At 43.6% G+C, this 22,902-nt stretch overlaps 1 protein-coding gene across 5 annotated transcripts in view; it reads right to left on the reverse strand.

Moving 5' to 3' along the window:
* SLC4A5 (solute carrier family 4 member 5) overlaps positions 1 to 22,902 on the reverse strand; it is a 119,555-nt gene that overhangs the window by 91,398 nt on the left and 5,255 nt on the right. For 3 of the 5 annotated variants that reach the window (XM_072641584.1, XM_072641362.1, XM_072641285.1), the window contains 2 exons: positions 18,210 to 18,320; positions 15,586 to 15,780 (listed from right to left, as the gene is read on the reverse strand). In XM_072641584.1, coding sequence (XP_072497685.1) covers positions 15,586 to 15,780; positions 18,210 to 18,285 — 271 coding nt within the window. In that variant the 5' untranslated portion in view covers positions 18,286 to 18,320. Of the gene's footprint in view, positions 1 to 8,676; positions 9,296 to 15,585; positions 15,781 to 18,209; positions 18,321 to 21,655; positions 21,940 to 22,902 lie in introns of those variants that run through there. The other 2 variants (XM_072641445.1, XM_072641503.1) reach the window with 2 other exon arrangements.

Below are 22,902 nucleotides of genomic sequence, written 5' to 3' on the forward strand. Positions count from 1 at the left end.
ACTTCTACCTAGGGTGCTGTGGAAGAGAGAGAATATTACCCTTGGAGTCCAATCATCAGGAGACCAGGGTTCGAATCCCATTTCTGAAACTTCCTAGTTTTATGCCTCTCAGACAAATTGCTTCTAGCAGCAGTTAGGTGGTAGAGTGACGTGAGTTCAAATCCTGCCTCAGATTTCTAATCTTCTTAACCTCTCTCAGTCTCAGTTTCTTCATCTACGAAATGGGGAAAATAATACATTCTATCCCACTGGGCTGTTGTGAGAAGCAAATGAGATAATATACGTACTTTGTAAACCTTAAAAGAGATCCATAAATGCTATTTATTATCATTACTCTCTGAAACTCAGTTTCTTTCTTTGTAAAATGGGGATACTAATTCTTTTACTACTTATCTTTCATAAATATTATGGGTAAAATGTTGGTCAATCTTTGTCCATTTGTCAAAGAGTTATGTGGATCAGAGTAGGGAATATTGATGATGCTAGTGCTTCCAGCCCAAGAACCTCTCCCTTTCCATGCCTCCTGGGCTAGTAACTATGTTGGCAAACACCCAGTCTCTAGGGCCATTCAAAAAAGGGTTCTTGCTTATCACAACCCAGACTCCCCGCCCTAGGACTGTTTGTTTTAATGAACTGCTAGTTTGACATGCTCTTAGCATGTCAGAAGTTAATCCACATTATGAGAAATGCCTTGGTTAATAGATGCTCACTGTTCTGAGGCTCACATTGAGAAAGCAACTCTATGGTGTCTAGAGAGGCAGTAACTAGGAATTTGTTTTGCCCAAGAAGGCGCTCTTAACGACAACCATTCCATGGTTATTTTTTTCCTAGTTGCTTGTCATCAAAGGGAACAAAAGATATAAGATTATAGCAGGAAAAAGAGAAGAGTGTTGTTTTTGTTTTTGAGGAGAGTGGGGGTGGGGGAGTGGGGAAGGAAAGACCTGAACAGAATCTGAAAATGTGCAATTTTTATTTAAAATGGAACTTTACTGAAATAGCTGACTGGTTACTGCCTGACTGCTCCATCTGTTTTCACTAATTCATCATACAACTTCCAACGCCAAATGAGGGTATTCCCCTTGGTCTTGCCCAAGGTTCTTTTCTCTTTCTGCTTACGATCTCTTGGCCATCTCAACAACTGCCATGGTTCAATGGTCATCTCTCTGGGGATAACTCCCAGATTTACACTTCCAGTCCTGATCTGTCTCCTGAGTTCCCCTTCAACATCACCCACTACCCTTTGATTGCTTCCCTCTGGATGCCCTGAAGGTACCTCAGCGTTAACATGCCCTAATACAAAACTTACTCTTTATCCCCCCAAATCTGCCACACTCCTCTAAGCTTGCCCATTCCTGTAAAGGATGCTACTCAGCTTTTTAATCTTGAGAGTGTTCACTACTCATTCCCCACATCTAGTCAATAGCCACGTCGGGGTCACTCTCACTCCATCTCTCTCAAGGTGTCTTCTCTCTCCTCATGCAGCCACCGCAGTCCAGACCCTTAGCAGGGCTCCCTTGGGCTACTACAATGCCTTCTTCATTGTTCTCCTAGCCTTTAGCCTCTCCTTTTTCCAGTTCTCTCTTCACAAAATTGTCAAAAATAATTTTAAATTGGGGGTCTTACCATATCACCCCCCTGCTTAAAATCTATAGTGGCTCCCTTTTACTTCTAGAATAAAATGTAAATATCTGGAGTCTGGCATTTCAAGACCCCCAGGATAATTTGCATTTCTGGCTCCCTGCAGTCAGGGGCCAGTTTATTTTGCAGTTTGTGTCTTCAAGCCACAGCAACGTGCCTTGAACATGGCATATGTTTCAGGAATGCTTGTCAAAACAGAGTATAGTCATCACTGATAAGAACACCTGGGCAGTTTAGTAACCTAATTAGTCCTTAACTTACTAGCCACAGTATAACCTAAAGCTCTGGGTTCAAATCCTGCCTTTAACAAATACTGGCTCCAGGATCCTGAGGAAATTACTCAACTTCTCAGTGCCCTGGTCAACCTCTAAGGCTCTTAAGCAGCATAGCAGGGGCTGATGGGCATTAACAAAGGAAGTTTCCATACTGGGATCTCTTTGTACCCATGAACTCACAGAAATCCTTTCAAAAAAGGAAATCTAACACTGGATAATTATAGAACATGGTCCACACAACATTGCTTTGGTATTATAATACCCATTTTATGGAAGAGGAAACTGCAGGTCAGAGAAGCAAAGTAGTTTCCACATGGTAGTCACACAGTGAACAAGTTTGCATATAAATCTGAACGCAGGACATCTTACCCAAGCCCAGGGCTCCTTCACCTATATATACAGTCATCATTCAAGTTCCTTCTCCCCACTCTGAAAGCCCTAAGGAGTCTGTTTACTCAAATGTTTGAAATCTGAGACTCTTAGCTGCTCAGCAATGAGGAGAGAGAAGCTCACCAACCCCTTTCTCCCTGCCAAAAAGAGGAAAAAGCAGACACAGAAACACTGACCATATTGGTCCAATGGAGGCTGCCCCTTAACCGTGTGGTTCATCACTCTTCAGTCAGAGGACCTGGGTTCTCATCATACTACTGATGATCTACTTGTGTGATATGACATTTAAAAAACTTTGAGAGACATAATTTCTGGGGGTCATTTTATAAATAATAATCTTAATAGACACAAGTGTCACTCTGGAATGTCCAAGACCATTGTGACTGTGGCCTCAAGGTTTATATGGTCTTGGAAAAGTGGATACTCCAGAGGGTATCAATCAACTCTGGTTGGTTAACAAGGAATGAGAGAATGAATATTACCATGAGGGGCTGGACCTATTCTAACGAACTTGGATTATGTCATTTTTTAAAAATTTCTTTCCAATTCAGGGAACAAAACAGGCATTTCCATAACATGGTGCAATAAAAAATGATTGCACATGAAACTGCCAATCTACCACATTTAACTTGCTCTTCTCCTTAATATACAACAAAGTTTATTTATTTACTTCTAAATGTGCCCCAGTCTTGGATAATCTAATCAGAATTTATCCTCTCTGAAACCTGAGTAGAACAGGCTGAGATTCAATTTTGTGTAAGCCTGGGTGGGGGTCTGACCAAGATTGAGAAGAATTAATTCAATCTCATTAACAGCCATGTTCTTCAGGGACTATAGAAAAGGGGAAACTCTGAATCTCCCCAAATCGTAGGTTCTTGATAATCATTTCTCTGAGTGACTTTGGGCAAGTCATTTCACCTTGGTTTCTTCACCTGTAGAATCAGGGCTAAGGTCCTTCCTAAATCTGAGACTCTGTGATTCTGTTTTAACTCTGATTTTTTGAACCTCCTATGGGTGGGGGTGGTCTGGGAGTGGGGATGGAGGGGACAGTGTGGTCTGAATTTAAATCAGTGGGGTACCTGCTACTCCAGGCTCATGCATTCATGGACAATGTTCTGGCCTCCTCCCCCCACTTTTGGGACTTTTCAACGCGTCTTGTTCCTTGTTAGTACATTTACTTGCTCAGGAAATTGTAAATGGAGGGGGGAAGGCAGCTGGGGTTAAGTGACTTGCCCAAGGTCACACAGTTAGTGTGTCAAGTGCCTGAGGCCGGATTTGAACTCAAGTCCTCCGACTCCAAGGTCGGTGCTCTATCACTGTACCATCTAGTTGCCCCTGACAATGGGAATTCTTAAAATGTAAGATCACACAGTTTCAGATTGGAAGAGAAAGGAAAGGGAATAAGCATTCATTAAGTGCCTACTATGTGCCAGGCACTGTGATAATCACTGGAGAAGATTTCCAAGGTCTCTGATCCATTCCTGAATAGAAATTTTTACTTTAGCATCCCCAACCAGTTTAAAGACTTTAGGGACAAGATGGACCTGGCACTGCTTGAGGCAGAGGCCATTCCACATGTGAAGCTCACTCACTGATAGGAAGCTTTTCCTTCCCCTACCTCTAAAGCAACATTTCCCACAACTCTGCTCCTGGTTCTGCCCTAAGCAGTGGCTAAGCAGAACAAGTTTAATTCCTTTTCCAAAGGCAGACCTGAATTTAAATGTCACTTCTAACTCTCACTAGCTGTGTAATCCTGGGCAAGTCACTTAACCTTTCTCAGCCTCAGTTTCCCCATGTGTAAAATGGAGAAAATAGTAAAAAAATAGCACCAGCTTCACAAAGTTGTTGTAAGGATCAGGTAAGATAACCCAGGTCTAGTGCTTTGTAAACCTTAAAGCACTCTATAAATGTTAGCTATCACAGTAGCTAGGTGGTTTTGTGGTTAGAGTAATGGACTTGACATCAGAATAGACCTGCGTTCAAATCCTGTCTCAGCCACTTACCAGCTGTGTGAACCCTGGGCAAGTGACTTAAGCTGCTCAGCATCAGTTTCCTTCTCTGTTTGTCCTTCACCATCAAAGAGGACCCTTGACAAGGTGATGCCATGACTTGTAAGTGAACTGGATTTAAGTGAGAGAAGGTTGTGATACCAATCTCATTTTCTTCTTGGAACTATCTGCGTCTAGTAAAATGTGGATAAAGTTCAGCACCTACTTCACAGGAAGGGAATATATGTAACTTAAAGCACCATATATATGCTATTGTTACTTCTTTTTCCAAGATAGCTCTTCCAAGTACCTCCAGATACTCATGTGAACTCCTAAGTCCTTCTTTCTCTAGGTTTGAGAAGTCGAGTCAGCAAACACTTATGAAGGACCTACTATGTACCAGACAATGTGCTAAGATATACGGATATTAAGAAAGACAACGACAGCCTCCGGCCTCAAGAAACCCTCCGTCTTACAGGGGAGGCAAATTCACAAAAGTCCATACACATAAGCTACATACAGGAGCACCTGGACATAATTCCCAGAAAGAAGGTGCTAACAGGAAGGGGATTGGGAAGGGTATCCTGCAGAAGGTAGGCTTTGAAGTGACTTCTGTGAAATCCAGAAGGTAGGGTGAGGCAGGGGGGCATTCCAGGTATGGTAAAGAGTTTGGATTTAAACAATACTTTTCGGTTTGCAAAGTGCTTTGCACAAACTAACTCATTTGATCCTCACAACCTTGGGAGATAGGAGTTATTATTAGCCCCATTTTACAAATGAGAAAATTTGTATTGAAGGGACCACTTGCTTCACATATCCCCTTCATGTCCTGTGCTGTTCCAACTGGAACAACTCATCTAACAAAGAGACCTTAACTGCTGGACCCACATTGCCTGGGTCAACTGAAGAGAAAGACTTACAGCCTCTTAATATTTTGAGGTGTGGGAAGTGGTAGAAATGGCAGATAGACTGTCATCTCCCATACTACTCAGCCCTAGAAAGGGAAAGATTCTTTGAGTCTGACCCATGTTTCTCTCTGACCTTAGATTCCAGCCCCTCTTTAGTGTTTGGAAAAATTTAGCAATCTCAAAAAAAATTCCCCAACTACTGAACCCAATAACCCCCTGGGGCTCCCTATCACCTCCAGGATCAAATGTAAAATCGACCTGCATCATTGGGTCCCCTCCTACTCTGTGACAGTGACACTGGTCTTCTGGCTGGTCCTTAAACAAGACACTTCATCTCTTGATTTAGGGTTTCTCACTGGCCACCCTCATGTCTGTAATGTTACTTCTCCTCCTCATTCCTGCTAAATTCCACCTTTTACAAGAAGTCTTTCCCAATCCTTCATGCTACTATTGGCTTCCCTCTGGCATTATCTCCAATTTCTTCTGTATCTTGTCTGTACATAGTTTTTGGTATGTTGACTCTCTCATTAGGCTGTGACCACTTAACTGGCAGGGTTGTTGTGAGGATCAAATTAGATAGTATTTATGAAGTGCTTAGCACATAGTAGGTGCCATGTAAATGCTCATTATCCCCTTCATCTTCTTTGAGAGCAGACTGGCTTTTTTTTGGGGGAGGGGGCAGGAATCTCTGTCTCATCAACCTTAGTGCAGTGATGGCATGTGGTTGGTGTATAATAAATGCTTGCTCAACTTTTTACAGCTCCATTGGAGTTGATACTAGTTCTCTAACATTTTAACTCTTTAATTGGAGAGAGAGGTAAGAAGGTAGAAAGCCCATCCTCAGGGCATTTTAGACCTTTATAGACGCCATTAGGAATAATTCATTAGCGATCATTGAGTTATAGCTGGAAGATCTTCAGAGATCATTGGAAGCCAACCCTCCTGTCTCAACTCATGCAGATAAAGAAACAGGCCCTCAGAGATGAAGTGACTTGCCCATGGTCACACTGGAGGAAAGGGAGGACCAGAGCACATTCCTGTCAAGGTCCTGCACAGCTGAGAGAACAGAACCATGCTCTGGAGGCACCAGTGGCCCGGGATGCTGTCTTGGCTGACCTTGTCACATGGGCTGGATCATCTCTGCCCACCTGGAGATAGATCGACTGAACAGCTGAGTGTAGTTTGGACAGCAGTTGGGAAAGACTTAGGGCAGGGACCAAGCAGCAGGCGAGTCAGACAGGTAGGAGAAGAGACAGGGAGAGTAACATCTCTAAAAACCTCAGGAGAAGAGGGTATCAAGAAGAGCATGCTCAATAGGCTCTAGAGGAGGACTGGAAAAGGGACATTGCACTGGTCAGTTAAGGGATCACTGGTCACTTTGGAAACAGTGGGTTCAATCAAATGATGAGGAAGGAAGTTAGACTGGAGAGAGATAAGAACAGAGGGGGAGGAAAGGAAGTGGGGGTGCCTAGGGTAGGCAGGCTTCTCAAGGGGTTTAGACACAAAAGAGGAGAGATGGGACAAGAGCTAGAGAGGCTGGGCAGATCGAGTGAAGGTTTTTAAAGATGGAGGCATTTGTAGACAGCAGAAGTGAGAGATTGGCAATTAGTGGAAGAGAGGGGATGACATGGAACAACCTGCTGGAGAAGAGGGAGTTCTCATCCAATGGTCCCAATTTTTCCAGTGAAATATGAAGTCAGGTTCTCAGCTGAGAGAAGGTATAATTGGACTGAGGAGAGATGAAAAGATTTGGAGAACCTCTTGTGAGTGATATTGTGACTTGATTAGGGAGATCCGAGGATTATTTTGCCATGGTGAGGACCCAGCTGAGACTATCACAAGTTTGTAGTGGACCCAGTCAGCAGTTTTGAGAATTTTCTCCAATTCAGTCTCATTCCTAATGGCCAGGACCCTTAACCTGAGAATGCATTCTCTTTCCAGGAAGCTCTTGAGATTCAGTCAAGGCCTCCATGCATGAACTGAGCAATGAAATTTGCTTTGGCATATTCAATGGTCTCATTTTTCTAGATACTAGAGAGGAATTAGAATCCAAGCTATTCCTCCCAGATGTCACCTGAAAATTTAATGAGCATGTAGTTTATGTATTTATCTGAAGCACTAACAAAAATTCTAAACAGTACAGAGTCAAGCACTGATCATAACTATCCTCCACTAGAGATCTCCTATTGTGTTGATATTGAACCACTGACAGCTACTTTTTGGGTCTAGTCAACCAGTCACTTTGGAAGTTCTCAAAAGTATTTTTGTCAATTCTACATCTTCCCCACAAGAAGAGTCCAATTTTGTCAAAGCTTTGGCTAAAACCTAAGCAAACCATCCCCACAACATTCTCCTGGTTGCTTCATTTTGTAACCCTGTCCAAAAAGGAAATGAGATGAGTCTGATGTAACATTTTTTTTGACAAAACCAGACTGGCTCTCTGTAATCATCTCTTCCACCTCTAGAGATTCACCGACTATTTCTTTAATGAGACACTCTAGCATTTCCCCAAGAGTTTAAGGTAGACAGGTTCCAGGACTGTTAGTTTTCCTGGGAATTCTTAGAGTGGAAACCAATTCATCTCTTGCCCTCCCAATCAGTCTCCAGGAACTGGAAACTCAGAACTTCAGTAAGAATGAGAAGGAGCTGTCCAGAGACATTTAGGAACTAGTGTTGACCTGATCAGGCACAACCATTCAGCCTGGTGAGCACCATTACTGTTCTTGCCTACAGGACACTGATTTGCTGTACTGAGAAAGACTCCTGTCCTACAGATCATGCAATAACTACAGTCCAGAGACATCCTCTAGTAAGGGGATGGCTATCCCCTTAGGTCACAACAATGAAGCTCTGTAAGGTATTATTATTATTATAGAGAATGATAAAATTAATACCCACATGAGATCATAGGACCCAGAGAGCTGGAAGGAATCTCAGAGGCCATCAAACCAATCTTGTCATTTTATAAGAGGAGAGATCAAGGCCCTGGACATGACATGTTTAAGGTCATACAGTTAGCAGGTGAGATTCACGTCTAGGCCCTCTGACCCGAATTTGCTGTCCCAGCCTTGATGCCTCATCAACTTAAAGAATTCTCCTTTGTATAGCTTGCTTAACTGTTTAAACATGCCTTTTTTCTTAGTTTCAAAAAAGGGCCAGAGCTAAAGGGACAATTCAGGGAAAAGGAAAAATGACAGTTTGCTTAGAAAGATATCATTTTCCACAAGGAAAATCCATTTAGATCAGACAAGACAGAACTGATAGAAGGAAGGGCCAGTCATACACGTGGGAATGGCAAAGTTCAAATTCCCTTTATTTTTGTTTAAAATAATCCCATAAAGGGTACAGTAACCGAGCATAATGCAAACTGTTGAACTTTTTCACTTCAATCCCAGACATTCCCCTCCCCCTCCTATTTATCTGAGAACCAACGTCTAGACCAGAAAACCAGTAGCCTGTGAAAAAATAAATTCTTACCTGTAGTCTGCATTTTCTCCCTCATGTGTTCCCAGTGTACACCAACTTCCTTAGGACTGGCCTGACAGAAGGGGAGAAAAATCTTCCGGATCTCACCAGGCTAGTGGGTGTGTTCCGTGGCCCCTAATGTTCCTCCAAAGCTCCTTCAGTCCCCCAGCCTGATGAGCAGATTCCAGGGGCTCCACAGTCCACACTTCAGCTTGAGAATTCCCCAGTACATAAGAGAGCAGCCCCTGCTCAGCAGGAAAGTACTGCTGGGAGTGTAGGGTAGGGCCGAGGGGAGTGGGGAGGCTCCAACAGGACTGTTCTTGTGAGTGTGTGTGTGTGTGTGTGTGTGTGTGTGTGTGTGTGTGTGTGTGTGTGTGTGAGAGAGAGAGAGAGAGAGAGAGAGAGAGAGAGAGAGAGAGAGAGAGAGAGAGAGAGAGAGAGAAAGAGAGAGAGAGACATAATCCTCTCAAGGTCCACATGCCCCATGTGATTCCAAGCTAGCAGACCCCTCCAGTCTGAGGTGCTTTGCTTTCCTCGGGAGTGGCGCTCTGCCCTGGAATTCCCACCAATCGCATCATGCTGTATTACGTGTATTTACGAAAACGAGGTCAACTTTATGGTCCTAGTCTCCTGAACTGGGCTTGAGACCAGCCCCAATTACTCACATCAACCCCGTGCCTGCCCAGAAGGACTTTCGCAAACCCAAACCATCAGAGACCAGTGTATACAGAATTACTGACTTTGTGCCCGCTGGCGTGGGCCTTGTGAGAACAGGGGCAGGGGTTATGGCTTAGTGACAACAACAAGAAAATACGCATTGTCAGGTCCGTGACCTCAAATGCAGACATGCCTAAGAAGAGAGGGCTCAGAACGTCTGTGGAGGATGCTACTGTCGTTGACTTGTGCCCCAGCCGTCACTGCTCTAGTGTCCTCCATGCTCAGCATTCCTCACTACACAAGAATTCCCCCAGGATGCTCACAATGAACATGAAACAGAGGGCAAGACTCCCAGATGACCACATCCCCCAGAGCTTCCTCCTTTGCCTATGAGTAGGAATCTCAACATTAAGGTAATGACCTTAACCTTAACCTGTGTGTGGATGAGGGAGACTGGAGACGGAGGTCATGGGAATGGTCTGGTCCATCCCTTCTACTGTGATCCAAGGACACTGCCATGTTTAAATTTCTGTTGGTGTTTTTGTTCTTGGTCAACTCTGCCTATAGAGGTCAATTCCAGTCAAGTGACCAAGTCAACAAGCACCCATTAAGCTCTTCCTACACCCCATGGGGGTGACATGGGGTTATACCACAGGGGCATCTCAAGGGCAGAAATATCACTGGATCCATTATTATGAGGTTGGGATGCATTGTGGATGGAATCAGATTCCTGAAATCATCAGAATTCCATACTGTAAAAGTGTAATGTAAGAAAGCTCCAAGATGGCAGAGTCCACAGAGTTAGCGTCAGAGGAACCACTAGAGGTTCTCTGATTCTTTCCTTCCCATCCCTGACAAACTTCCCTAGCAAGAGATCATCCAGCCTCGACTTGAGGACCTCCACTGACACACACACTCCTCTGTCCCATTAAACTTCTGGACAGCTCTAGTTGCAAGAGAGGCAGCATGGCATACATAGAGCATAGTGTGCTGGGTTTCAAGTCAGGATGACCTGAGTTCAAATCCTGCCACAGATATTTGCTAGCTCAGTGACCTTAGACAAGTCCTTCTGTTTCTCTGGGCATCAGTTTCCTTAACTCTGAAAGGAGGGGGTTGAGATTGATGTCAAGAAGTTCCCTTCTAACTCTAACTCTGGAATGCTGTGGGTTCAGATGCTGCCTCTGACACTCTCTATACGAACCTTAGTTCTGCTGTCATCATTTTGTTGATGTATCTTATCAATATTTGACTTGTGCATAGCTGTTTGCATTCTTTTTTAAAACAATTTATTTTATTTTTAATTAATGGAATAAAACATGCATTTCCATAACATATCATAAAACAAGATGACTGAACACAAAACTGCAAAGCTATTTATGTACAACTTGCTATTTCTTTTAAATATATAACAATCATGTAAATTTCTTTTTTTCTTCTCTTCCCCCCTCTTTCCCCTCTCCCTGCCCCAAGATGGCTGCCATATGTAAAATTATTCTATACATACTTCTATTTATCAGTTCTTTCTTTGGATGTAGATAATATCTTTCTTCACATGTCCTTTATAGTTAATTTGGGTATTTATAATAGCAAAAATTACTTTTTTACTAAAACTTGTTTTTAAAACAATATTGCTGTTACTGTATACAGTGTTTTCCTGGTTGTACTCATTTCACTCTTCATTATTTTGTGCAAGTCTTTCCATGTTTTTCTAAGATCACTGAGCTCATCATTTCTTATAGTATAGCAGTATTCCATCACAATCACATACCACAATTTGTTCAGCCATTCCCCAATTGATGGGCATTTGTGCAATTTCTAGTTCTTTTTCACCACAAAGAGAGCTGCTATAAGCATTTTAGTGCATACAGGTTCTTTTCCTTTTCCCTAATCATCTTTGGAAATAAACCTAATAGTGGTATTGCTGGGTCAAAGATAGTTTTTATTATATTTTTATATGTTATATGTAATATGTATTATTTTTATTGTATGTATTGTAAATATATATCACAATATATATTATAAACAGTTTAATAATTCTTTGGGTATAATTCCAGATCGTTCTCCAAAATGGTTGGGCCGGTTCATAATTCCACCAACAATAAATTAATGTCCCAACTTTTCCTCATCCCTTCCAACATTTGGCACTCTCCCCTTTTATCATTTTAGCCAGGCTAAGATTTAGCCAGATTGAGTATAATCCTGAATGAAAAATGAAAAAAAAAATGAATATTTGATTCAGGTATTTGTAACAAAAAGACCAGAACTCAATAGAAAATTCAATATAAAAGATTCAGAAGAAATGTAAGGAAAACACTAAAGACTAATTATAAAGCACTCATTAAGGTCAAACTATTTACTTATTACATATATGAAAATGTTACTAGTATCCTTAAAACTGTCATCATTGTTGTGTTTGTCCTTTGTTCTTGAAGAGGACCATGACATCAAGATGATGTCAGGACTTGCAGTTGACTTTGATTTGAGGGAGGGAGGGCTGTGCACAGTCACCAGCCTCACTTTCTCCTCCTGAGCCATCTGGGTCCAGTGACCAGATATTCATCAGGATGACTGGAGATGGTCCAGAACGCAATCAATGGGAGACCCTGGCCATTTTAGGCTAAGGTCTTATCAGATTCTCACTTTGCGTGAGATATGCCCATTCAATGAATAGGTCTCTTTAAGTAGTTACCCTTTAATTAAAAAAATATATATTAAACTGGGAGGGGGAAGACCCTCAGAATTCCTGGGCAAAAGAGAAACAGTTGCTATTTAGTATTTACATTCACTCTGTGCTAGGAGGGTGGGGACCTGTTGTCCAATCTATGAGCTCCAGAGTGAATTGGGTGAGTGGAGAGGAGAGGAGAGGGGAGGGAAGGGGAGGAGCATCATTAGGGTGGTTTGTGTATAATGAGGTAATTCTAAAAAACAAGATTGAGTAAGAAAAGATAAAAAAGTGACAAATGTTGGAGGGGATATGGAAAAATTATCTCATAAAAATGGGGTGTGAAAGGAAGAACTAATACAGAGGAAGCAGGTGGCAATGGGTGCTGGTAATATTGGAACCTTACTCTCATCTGGGTTGAAAAGGAAACAATGTGAATATCTAGAGGAGTGTAAAAGTCTTCTGAACTTGTAGAGAGGTGAGGAAACTAGGGGACAGGATCAGGGAGGGACTTTTTAGAAGGGTGAATAGATTAAGATTTAGGAGGGTGGGGAGGGGAGATGGGGAGGGACTTTTAGAAGGGTATATTGGGGCAGGGAGATAAGGGAGAGACTCTTAGAGGAGTAAAATAAGGAATACAAGGTAAGGAGAGAAGATAGGGTAAAAAGAGAAGCTGAGAAGGAAAATAGTAAAAATAAGGTAGAGGGAAATTCACAAATAAAAATTATGACTTTGAATGTGAATGGGATGAGCTGTTTGCATTGTCTTCCCCATTATTCTCTGCGCTTCTTGAGAGTAGGGACTGTTTTTGTTTTAATTGGGGGGGAGATTTTTTTTTTCCATTTATTTGTATCCCCAGCACTTAGCACAAGACCTGGAAAATCGTGCTTAATATATGCCTGTTGACTGTTGACTGACTGAGTGATTTCTTGACTTGACTTGAACCTGGGCAAGTCCCCAGGGCTCTAAAAATGAGAAGGTTGCACTAGATGACCTTTGAGTTTGCTTCCAATTTTTCCTCTATGAATCTAATCCTTCCTTATATTAAGCTGAAATCTGCCTCTTTACAAGTGTTACCTAGCAGTCTGAATTCCATCTCTGGGCTCAGATAGAGCAAGTTTCATTTTTGTTGTCCATGAGAGTCTTTCATATATTTGTGGACACCAATCATGTTCCCCTATGTCAGAAGCCCTTAACTTGGGTCCATATACTTCCAACATAGGTTTCAGAGGGTTTGTGAACTTGGATGGGAAAAAAAATTATATTTTTATTTTCACTGACTTTTGATTTTCTTAGCAATCTGATTCATTTCACTTAATGCATTTAAAAACACTATTCTAAGAATACAAGGTTTATTTGCCAAAGGAGCTCCAGACAGAAATAAGGTTAGCAACTCTTGCCCTGTCTTTTCTTTTTCAGTCTGGACATCCCCGGTTCCTTCAGTGGGAACCACTGTGTTGGGACTGATAGTCTCCTGCCCTTCCTGGTCTCCACTGGAGTCTCTCCACCCTGCACACTGGCTTCCTACAAGGTGGTACTCAGATGTGTTCTGACCATGCCCATAGCTGGCTTCTAAAGGGAAGGAGTCCCAAGACTACCTTAACAAAGGTCCCTGATGTATGTCCCATTCTTGTCACTTAAGAAATAAAGATCATAATCCCAAGCCACAGGGTCAGCACTAGTCCCCGAATCCACAGGTGACCCAGACATATCCATGTCTCCTGGCATGTTTAGTCTGGACAAGACTCAGGGGAGTTTGATCTTTGAAGTCCCTGAAGGACCATCATAAAGATGGTATAGATTTGTTTTTTAGAGAAAGATGGTTTAGACTTATTTTGTTTAGCTCTGGAAGAAAAGGATAGGGACAACGGTTGGAAAATCCAAGAGTCAGATATAGGTTAGATGTCAGGAGAATTCCCTAGGAATCTGAGCTGTCCAAAAAGCATAATGGGCTGATTTAGCTAGTAGTGAGCTCCCTGTCACTTGGGGATTTTCAAGGAGATGGTCAGAAATGTTCTTCAGGTCTGAGATGACCTCTCAGGTCCCTTCAGCCTCTGAGATGCTGTGACATTATGTGTATTCTCCAAATATTGTATTGATCTAAATATAGGTCCCTCCAACCCCCATTCCTACCCCCTTGAAACTGTGGGGGATCTCCCTTTGTCAGTGTAGATTACACACCCTTGGCAACTCACCTCATCTGCTCTCACAGGTTCTATGTCCCTCATCTGCTGATGATTCCCAAGGCATTAACAGATTCAGAGCCAGGCTCTCTGCCAAGCCTCCACCTTGTGTCACCAACTCCCCATTGAACATTTTGTACCAGACATCCCAGAAACAGCCCATCCTTGGCATATCCAAAACAGAACGCCATATCTTTCCTCTCGAATCCTTTCCTCTTCTGAATTTCCCCATTGCTGTTGAGGACATCATTATCTGTTGCATCCCCCAGGTTCACAGCTTGCTGGTCAACCCTAACCCCTCACTTGCACTTGCTCCCCATATCCCATCAGTTGCTAACCTTTCCTGATTCTACTTCTCAAGCTCCTCTCCTCTCTCAAGTCTCTGCTCTCCTTCTCTCACCTCACCTGGTCACCACCATCATCTCTCACCTGGTCTATTACAATTGCTTCTTGTTTGGTGTACCTGCTTTCAGTTTCTTCCCTCTCCAATCCATCCTCCAGGCAGCTTCCATATTAATACCCTTTGAGCAAAGTCCTGACCATATTACCTCTAGGGTCAAACACAAACTCCTCTGCTGTCATCTAAACCTCTCCACAATAGTGCTTCAGTCTACCTTTCCAGATGTATTATATATCACTCCCCTTGAGAGAAGGGATTATTTCATTGTTTCTGTGTCCTCAGCACCCAAGAGAGTACCTAGTATAGAGTAGGTGTTTAATTAGTAGTCACTGATGGACTGATTGGCCAAACTGTCCTGCCTGCCGTTTTTCATACACTGCACAGTATGTCCTCCGACTCTGCCTTGACATATGGCTAGGAGGCTCTCTTCTTCACCTCAGCCTCCTACCCCCTAACAAATTGCCTAGGATTTACCAAGTATATATTATTACTGTTGCTTTCCAGATAAAATATAAACTCCTTGAGGGCAGGCACTGACTTGATGTACCTTTTGTTCCTAGTGCCCATAACAGTGCCCCACACTCAGTAGGTACTTAATAAATGTTTGTTGATTAATTTAGAAGCCCTATGATGTTGCCAGAATAACACATTAAGTGATTGACTCAGGGTCATACGACTTGTGAGATTTAAAGGCAGAATTTGAACCCAGGATGCCATATTACTCATCCAGCACTCAGTCTACTGTAATAGAGTGCTTCTGCAAAATATGACAATATCAAAATATTGTTACTCTGTAAATATTTGTCATTTCAAATGAATATGTTTTACTCATTTATATAATTAAGGGTTATCTTTTCATTGCTATTCTCTTACTTAGAGCCCCATTCTAGACCACCTTCTGGTTTTGTTCAAGCCAGATGTGGGAGGAGATCAATATGGTAACTGCCCCTTTTGTAAAAGCCAGTCACCACCTGGATGCTTCTCCAGAATGCATCCCTTTGGTTGATTCCCAGACTTACGGATTTTGCTGATGTCCTCTGTGCTGGTGTCTTGGGGGACCGCCCTGGTTTCCTCTGGGTCTGCATGCAGTGGGGGGTGCCCACAGGGTCTCCTGAAGTACTTGGCTCTTTCCTGGCCAGAGGGGGCTCTCTTCTTGAGTACCTTTCTACAGTAGTTGCTGTGGACCGGCACCCCAATGTAGATGGAGCGATAGTCTGCAGGATGGGGTGCAGAAGAGGAGGAAGTAAGTAGAAGTCCCAGTTTTGGAATATAAGCTATCTGAGAGGAGGCACATTTCATTCATCGTGTTTGTATGTCTAGTATCTAATGTGCACTTAATTAATGCTTGCAGATTGACTGAAGGACGGGTGCTGCTTTAATAACCAATAGAACAAAGCATTGAGAGAGCAGCCCTTGGGGGCTCCTTGGGGCAGCCCCACAGAAGCATTGTGGAGGTGCTATGGTCCATGATTTAACATTTTCATTCTTCTCCCACCCTCTCCCCTATCTAGGTTGTTCTATGTCTATTTCCCTTTTTGACAAAGATCTTGCTTTTGTGGGTGCTCTGCATTCAGACCAATGTGGTTAATCTGCCTTGCATGACCATCAGCTCACTCCCTGTCAGAATCAAACTGCTGATTCAGCCTCTGTGGCCACGAGGCATCAGCACATCTCTATCAACACCCCATGCTCAAAGACAGTTTATTCTATTTTTGGCCAGCTTTAATTGTCAGCAACATGTTCCTTATGTCAAAACTAAATTTGCCTTTTTGTTTCACACTTTAGGAAGGGATGAGCCAGAGCTAACAAAGGTGGTGAAGGACCTTGAGTTCATGACATATGAGAAATGGTTGAAGGAACCAGACACGTTTAGCCTGGAGAAGACCCAGAAGGCAGGGGAGCCCCAAGTAATATCCAAGTACTTGAAGAGTAGTTATAACGCAGAGGGACTAGACATGTCTGCCTGGCCGCAGAGGATGTCACCAGGAGCAGTGGGTGGATGTTCCAGGGAGGCAGATTTCAGACTGATATGGACTCTTAATAAGCAGAACTGTCCCAAGGTGGGAAAGGCTGCCTTGGAAGGTGGTAGTTCCCCTTCACTGGTGGTTCTCAGACAGTACCTGGATGATCACTTTTTGGGGTTGTTGGAGAAGAGATTGTTCTCAGGGTGCATAGTGGACCTCTGAAGTCCTTTCCAATCCTGATGTGATTGTGTGATGAGGGATTGTACCAGAGTAGGGGGCGTAAGAGTGGAAAGCGACGGATGGATGACAGAGACCCCAAGGAACCAGATGTCTGCCTCTTCATCTGTCAAATGGGTGTGGGTTAATAATCTAGGCTGATCACTCACATTTTTAGAGGACTCCAAAATTTACACCATCCTTTATTTATTTCACCTAATCCTTGAAATGCTCGTCTAGCAGTTGGTACTACAGGGACTGTAATTTCCATTTTGGAGATTAAGAAAGTGGAGATCAGAGAGAACTGGCTAACCATAAGCACCCAGCCAGGAAGTGTCAGAATCAGGATTTGCAAACGTATCTCCTTGCTTTATCCACAAAACTATGATGAATAACAATAGCAAATGTTTATACAGGTCTTTGAGGTTTTCAAAGCACTTTATAAGTGTTTTCTCCTTTTATCCCTATTTTACAGCTGAGGAAACTGAGGCAGACAGAGGTGAAGCGACTTGCCCAGGGTTACACAACTATTATGTCACTGGTCCTTCATACTCAAAGAGTATATCACACACAATGACACCACAATATTAAGGTCAAGGTACAGGATGTCTGACTATGCCTGATCAGAGTAATAGGAGCTCAGAAGGCTCTACCACGGGTTGGGCACAAATGGTCCATATGAACATTTGGAATGGAGATGTTTCTAAATTTGCACAACTCACATTTCCTTTGTGCTACTGCAATTCTGCTTTGCTCAAAGAGCATAGTGCCTTCTTTGATGTAGGCATGCCATACTGGGCAGTTCTATGCCAATGACTAGCAATGTCTCACAACTGATACTAAAGTTCTACAGAGAGACTTGGAGAGTGTTCTTGTACAGCTTCTTCTGACCTCCATGTGAACACCTACCTAGTGTGAGTTCTCCGTAAAATGGTCTTTTAGGTAAATGTACATTTGGCATTTGTGTTATGGGGAGGCAGAATTTGAACTCAGGTCTTCCTGACTCCAGGTCCAGTGTTCGTCCTACCATGCCACTGACTGCTTCAATATTTACCAAGACAGGAGAATGATTATCTTACTTTTCTAGCTTTTTCCTACATCCGATTCTCTTGTCTCCCTCATTTCTTCCATCCAATTCTCCTTAGGACAGGGGTTCTTAACATTTAACTTAGGTTTCTGGGTATGTATGGGTAAAAATGACATCTTTATTTCAGTACAATTGTCTTCCTTTGTGATAGATGTAATTTTATTTGTTCTATGAGTGTCCCAAGACCAGGGGCTTCATTTCCCCTTCTTTGTATCCCTAGCACTCTGCACAGTTAATAACCAGGACAGAAGGAATCCCAGCCATGATCTCCTGGCTCCTAATCACTGCTCTTCTTTCTAACACTGAGTCTCCTCAGAGATGCTCTGTCTGGAGGCAGGTGTCCCAGGGCTCCCTGTGGGCTGAAAGGAGACCTTACCTTCCCGTTTCTCACTCCTCTTGGAGTCAGTGGTTTTTCTCTTATCCATTCCAACCTCCTCCTCTTTCTTCATCATGTTTGGAAACTGGGAAAGCTTGGAGGCACAGCACTCTTGTGTCAGCAGCAAGTAGAATAAAAGAGAAGATTTGAAAATAGATCAATTAAATACAATAGTCTCTCAGCTCTAGCAACAGGAATAGTTTAAATTATGGTACAGGTGGATTCCATTTTTGAAATAAATGGTTTTGTGGAATCCTTAATATAGAATTGAAAGGAACCTTGGAATTGATCTAGTATAACCCTTTCATTTTGTAGATGAGAAAACTGAGGCACAGAGAAACGAATGGAATCTTCCAAGGCTAAATAGGTAGTAAGGGTCAGAAGAAGGATGTGAACTAGGTTCTGACTCCCAAGCCAGGCTCTCTCTACTTCACCACTTCTCCAAAAGTTGTGTATAAATTCTATAATATGCAATCAACTGTACACACAGTCTATGCAGAGGGGTTGGAAGGTGATCTCTGAGGGAAGGCTGTCTTGTTCAGTTTCTTTGATTATCTGTCCTTCACAACACAAGGCTCTCTGGGCACAGAGCTCACCAGCTGCACTCGGTAACTCTTGGCATGCTCTGGTCTGTGTCTGAACAGGCTTTTAGGAAGCCCACAAATGAATTCTCTAATGTAGTGTCTGTCCTTCACACTCCATCTACTCATTCAGGCTGGATCGTAACTCGTGATGTCAGGGAATCGATGCGTTGCCAAGGTCACCCTGGAAGAGGGTGGAGAGAAGTGGGCTTGGGGACGGCTCAAAGAGTTTGCCGCCCTACTGACAGGCAGGAAGAATGAGAATAATATTACTTTGCACTTCATTAGCTTTGACCCCCTTGTCCTTAGATTATTGTGACAGTCTCTAGTCTATGGTGTCTCTTCATCTGATGCCTCTCCATGACAACAATAATGGTAGTTCAAGCCAATGTATTATTTTCCTCACAACCAGTCCTGTGAGGTGGGTATATTATTATCATTCTCATTTTACAGATGAAGAACCGGGCTCAAAGAGAATTATGTGAATGGACCAAAGTTGGTTAACAGTAGAGCTAAGATTCAAACTCAGATCCTTTTATTCCAAACCTGGTGCTCTTTTCTTGAAAGCAGGAGGGAGGTGATGGTCTATGCCCTATTGTGCACTTGGGTTGCTATTCTCCTCATTACACTAAACTCTCACAGTCTGTGGCTGTGGACAGCTCTATGCAAAAAGTAGATGCTTTAACAAATATTTGTTTAAACACCAGGTGGCAGTGCTGCCCCCAACCTGTTCTATTCACCATAAAAACAGGTGCTGGGAGGTTTCGTGCTTCTGCTGGTTACTTGGGTTATGGGATCCAGCCTGGGAAGTCCCAAACTCTCCATGGTCCCTAGGGAACTGGGGCTTCTTTTCCTTAGGTCCTCCTCATATCTTAAACGGGTGTGGTCAGTGAAGATTTATTTACCAACTGGAATCCTTTAGGTGCTCATGATCTTAATCAAAAGTGGGCTCAAATTTATCCAGTTCGACACACTTGGGGTCTCCATCTTGTGAATGAGTGAGTGAATGAAGGAAGCAATTACTAACTGCTAGCTATGTGCAAAGCGCTGTGCCAAGCACAGGGAAGATAACTAGAAAAATCCCACGGGGGAAAACCCTGCCCCTTCCCCGGATCAACTATAATTTCATGCACCTCTGTCATGTGAAAACACAGACAGAACATGAAAAGAGTCAGCCGAGCTAGCATCCAAGTAAATATGGTTAGCTGCATAAAATTCTATTCATAGCCTAAGAAAAACCACAATAAAATTGAAAAATAAATGACCTAGAGGACAGAGGGTTGGACTGGGAGTCAGGAAATCCTGAATTCAAATTTAGCTTCTGACCCTTAATAGCTGTATGACTCTGGACAAGTCACTTAACCTCTCACTGCCTCAGTTGTCTCATCTGTAAAGGGAGACCCTAACAGCATCTGACCTCCTAGGGTCGATGTGAAGATCTAATGCGATAATACTGGTAAACACTTTGGAAACTTTAAGGCAGTATGTCAATGCTAAGTATTATTACCGTTGTTATGTGCTATTGTCTTATCAACTGGAGCTCTCCCCGACCCAGTCTGTAGTCTTCCTCCGAACTCAGGAGCTCCAGGAAAAACACTTTCAATCACCCCTGCTCAATCTCCTGTCTCCTCCTGGCCTCCTGACAGGTCAGTGCCTTGACCAAAGGGAGCCCAATATCATAAGCGCAAACCAGAGCTGCCTTGTTTCTCCCTAATTATTGCCTGGCTTTCTTTCTGCCTCTCTTCTGTTCTTGAACACAGCCCTGGAGAGCCACAGGGTCATAGGATCCTAGAGGCCTCTGGGTCTAATCTGTGCCTCTGCCTCTCTCTCTCTCTGTGTCTCTCTCTGTCTGTCTTTCTGTCTCTGTCCCTGTCTCTCTCTGTCTCTGTCTGTCTGTCTGTCTCTCTCTCTTACAGATGAGGAAATTGAGGCCAAGAGAGGCTATATAATTTGCTCAGGATCACAAAACTAGAAAGTGACTACAGTGGGATTTAAACCTGGGTCTTGCTGACTCCCGTTCTGGTGCCCCTCTCCTAGGCCTCCCACCTCTGCTCCTCTACCCCCTCCTCTTCCTCTCTCGCAGCGTAGTCCCAACATACCTTTTTTGCCTTATCATACATTACCTCCCCTCCCCTGCCTGATGGTCCAGTCACGTTGGCTTTACTGCTGCCCCACATATATGACATTCCATGACACTTACTAGTTTTGTGACATGGGGAAATAACCGCTCTGTGCCTCAGTTTCCTCAAATGTAAAACGGAGATAATAATGACACCTTCAAAACTCCACTCCTATGTGAAGTCTTCCCTGGTGTCCCCAGCTGCTAGTAGCCCTCCCCCAGCCTCCATGATCTTACATTGATTTTGTAACCACTTATATACGTGCATGTTGTCTCCTCAGGTGCAATAAAAACTCCTCTAGGCACGGGTTGTCCTTGTGCCCACAGGTCCCAAGCGCTGCGGATACTTAGTAAACGCAGTAACTTTTGGTTCAGTAACAGTTGCTGAATTAAATAGAAGATTCCCCGGAGTTCACGCTCAGCCCTGAGCACAGGTAGCGCTCTCAATCCGTGCTGCCCCAAACTAGCTGCTATAAACAATCCCACCTGCCCTGGGTGCAGATTCCCTTTTTCCTCTCTGACAATAACAGCAGTGCACATATAGTGTAATGTTTGTCTGCAAGCACTGGACTGCCCCGATCACACTTGAACCTTCCAAGAACCCTGAGCGATGGGTGCTATGACTACCCCCATTTTACAGATGAGGAAACTGAAGTTAAGCGATTGTTTACCCAAAGTTGCTCAGGCATGGCATTCAAACCCAGCTCTGCCTCACTTCCAAGTCTAGTGCGCCACCTCCACACTACCTATTTCTTTTCCTGGTGGTGGTGGAGGGGGGAAGAGTGCGAGAAAATGGATTCCGGAACGGCTCTCATTAGTTCATGGGGATTCAGTTTTATTGATCCCACAGTCATCAGCTGCAGCCTGCATCTGAAACTGTGATGAGACCAGAAGACGGAAGCCTGAGATGGCAACTTCTGGAAAGAGGCAGAGGATTCCCCCGTGAAGCCACGGAGAGACCAAGCAGCCCGTGGGGCCAATCAGCGGACTCTCCTTGGGCCTGTTTGCCCCTGTTCTGAGAAGGATGCGCAGGACGGTAATCACCAGCGCAGGAGAAGGGCCAGGAAGTTTAAAGTGAGGCTGTGGGTTGCCAAGGCAACAGTAGCGATCAGAGACCTCGGCCCCAGGAAGGACGTTGGAGGACACAGCCTGGGGACGTTATCACTTGGTACTCTGCCTGGTGAGTGGTGGTCATAAAAACTCTCACTTATGTAGCTCTCAAAGGTTTCTAGCTCTTCCCCAGCAGTGACCCACTGAGGCAGAAGATGCCAGTTTTGTTATTATTCCTATTTTACAAGTGAGAAAATTGATGCTGGGGATGGGGGTGGGGAAGACTTGCCTGTGGTCGCTTAGCTCGGAATGGGAGAGCAGGGAGAGCATAGTTGAGCCTCTGCTGTGTGATAACATCCCCCCAGAAGTAAGACTAAGCGGGGGAGGCTGGGTCCAATGTAGGAATCACACTAGAGGAAAGATGGGGGATGTCCAGAGGAGGGCAGCCAGAACAGTCACGGGCCTTGAGTCCATGTTAAATGGGGACCAAGTAAAGGAGCTAAGAGTATTTATCCTGGAGGAAAGAAGTTACTTGGGGATGTGTGGGAAAGAGAAATTCAACTTGTTCTGCTTGGCCCCTGGAATTAGAACCAAGACCAATGGACGGGAACTGAAAGGAGGCAGATTTGGGATTAATATTGGGGAAAAAAATCTCTAACAGAGCCGTCCGGAAGAGAAGTAGGTTGTGGAGACCTGGGGGAGAGGCAGTAGGGCACAGAGTCTGCAAGGCCTGAAATAAAATCCTCAGTTAGACACTTATTAGCTGTATGACCCTGGGCAAGTCACAACCCCTATCTACTTCACTTTCCTCACTTGCAAAATGGGGATAATAGTATAGTCCCTACCTTGAAGGGCTGTTGTGAGCCTCAAGAGAGCTAGCACACATGTAAAATGCTTAGCAAATCTTGAAGCACTGTATCATTTCCGTGGGCTCTGCCCCCTT

This window comes from Notamacropus eugenii, chromosome 1, assembly GCF_028372415.1.
Source record: "Notamacropus eugenii isolate mMacEug1 chromosome 1, mMacEug1.pri_v2, whole genome shotgun sequence".
NCBI lineage: Eukaryota > Metazoa > Chordata > Mammalia > Diprotodontia > Macropodidae > Notamacropus > Notamacropus eugenii.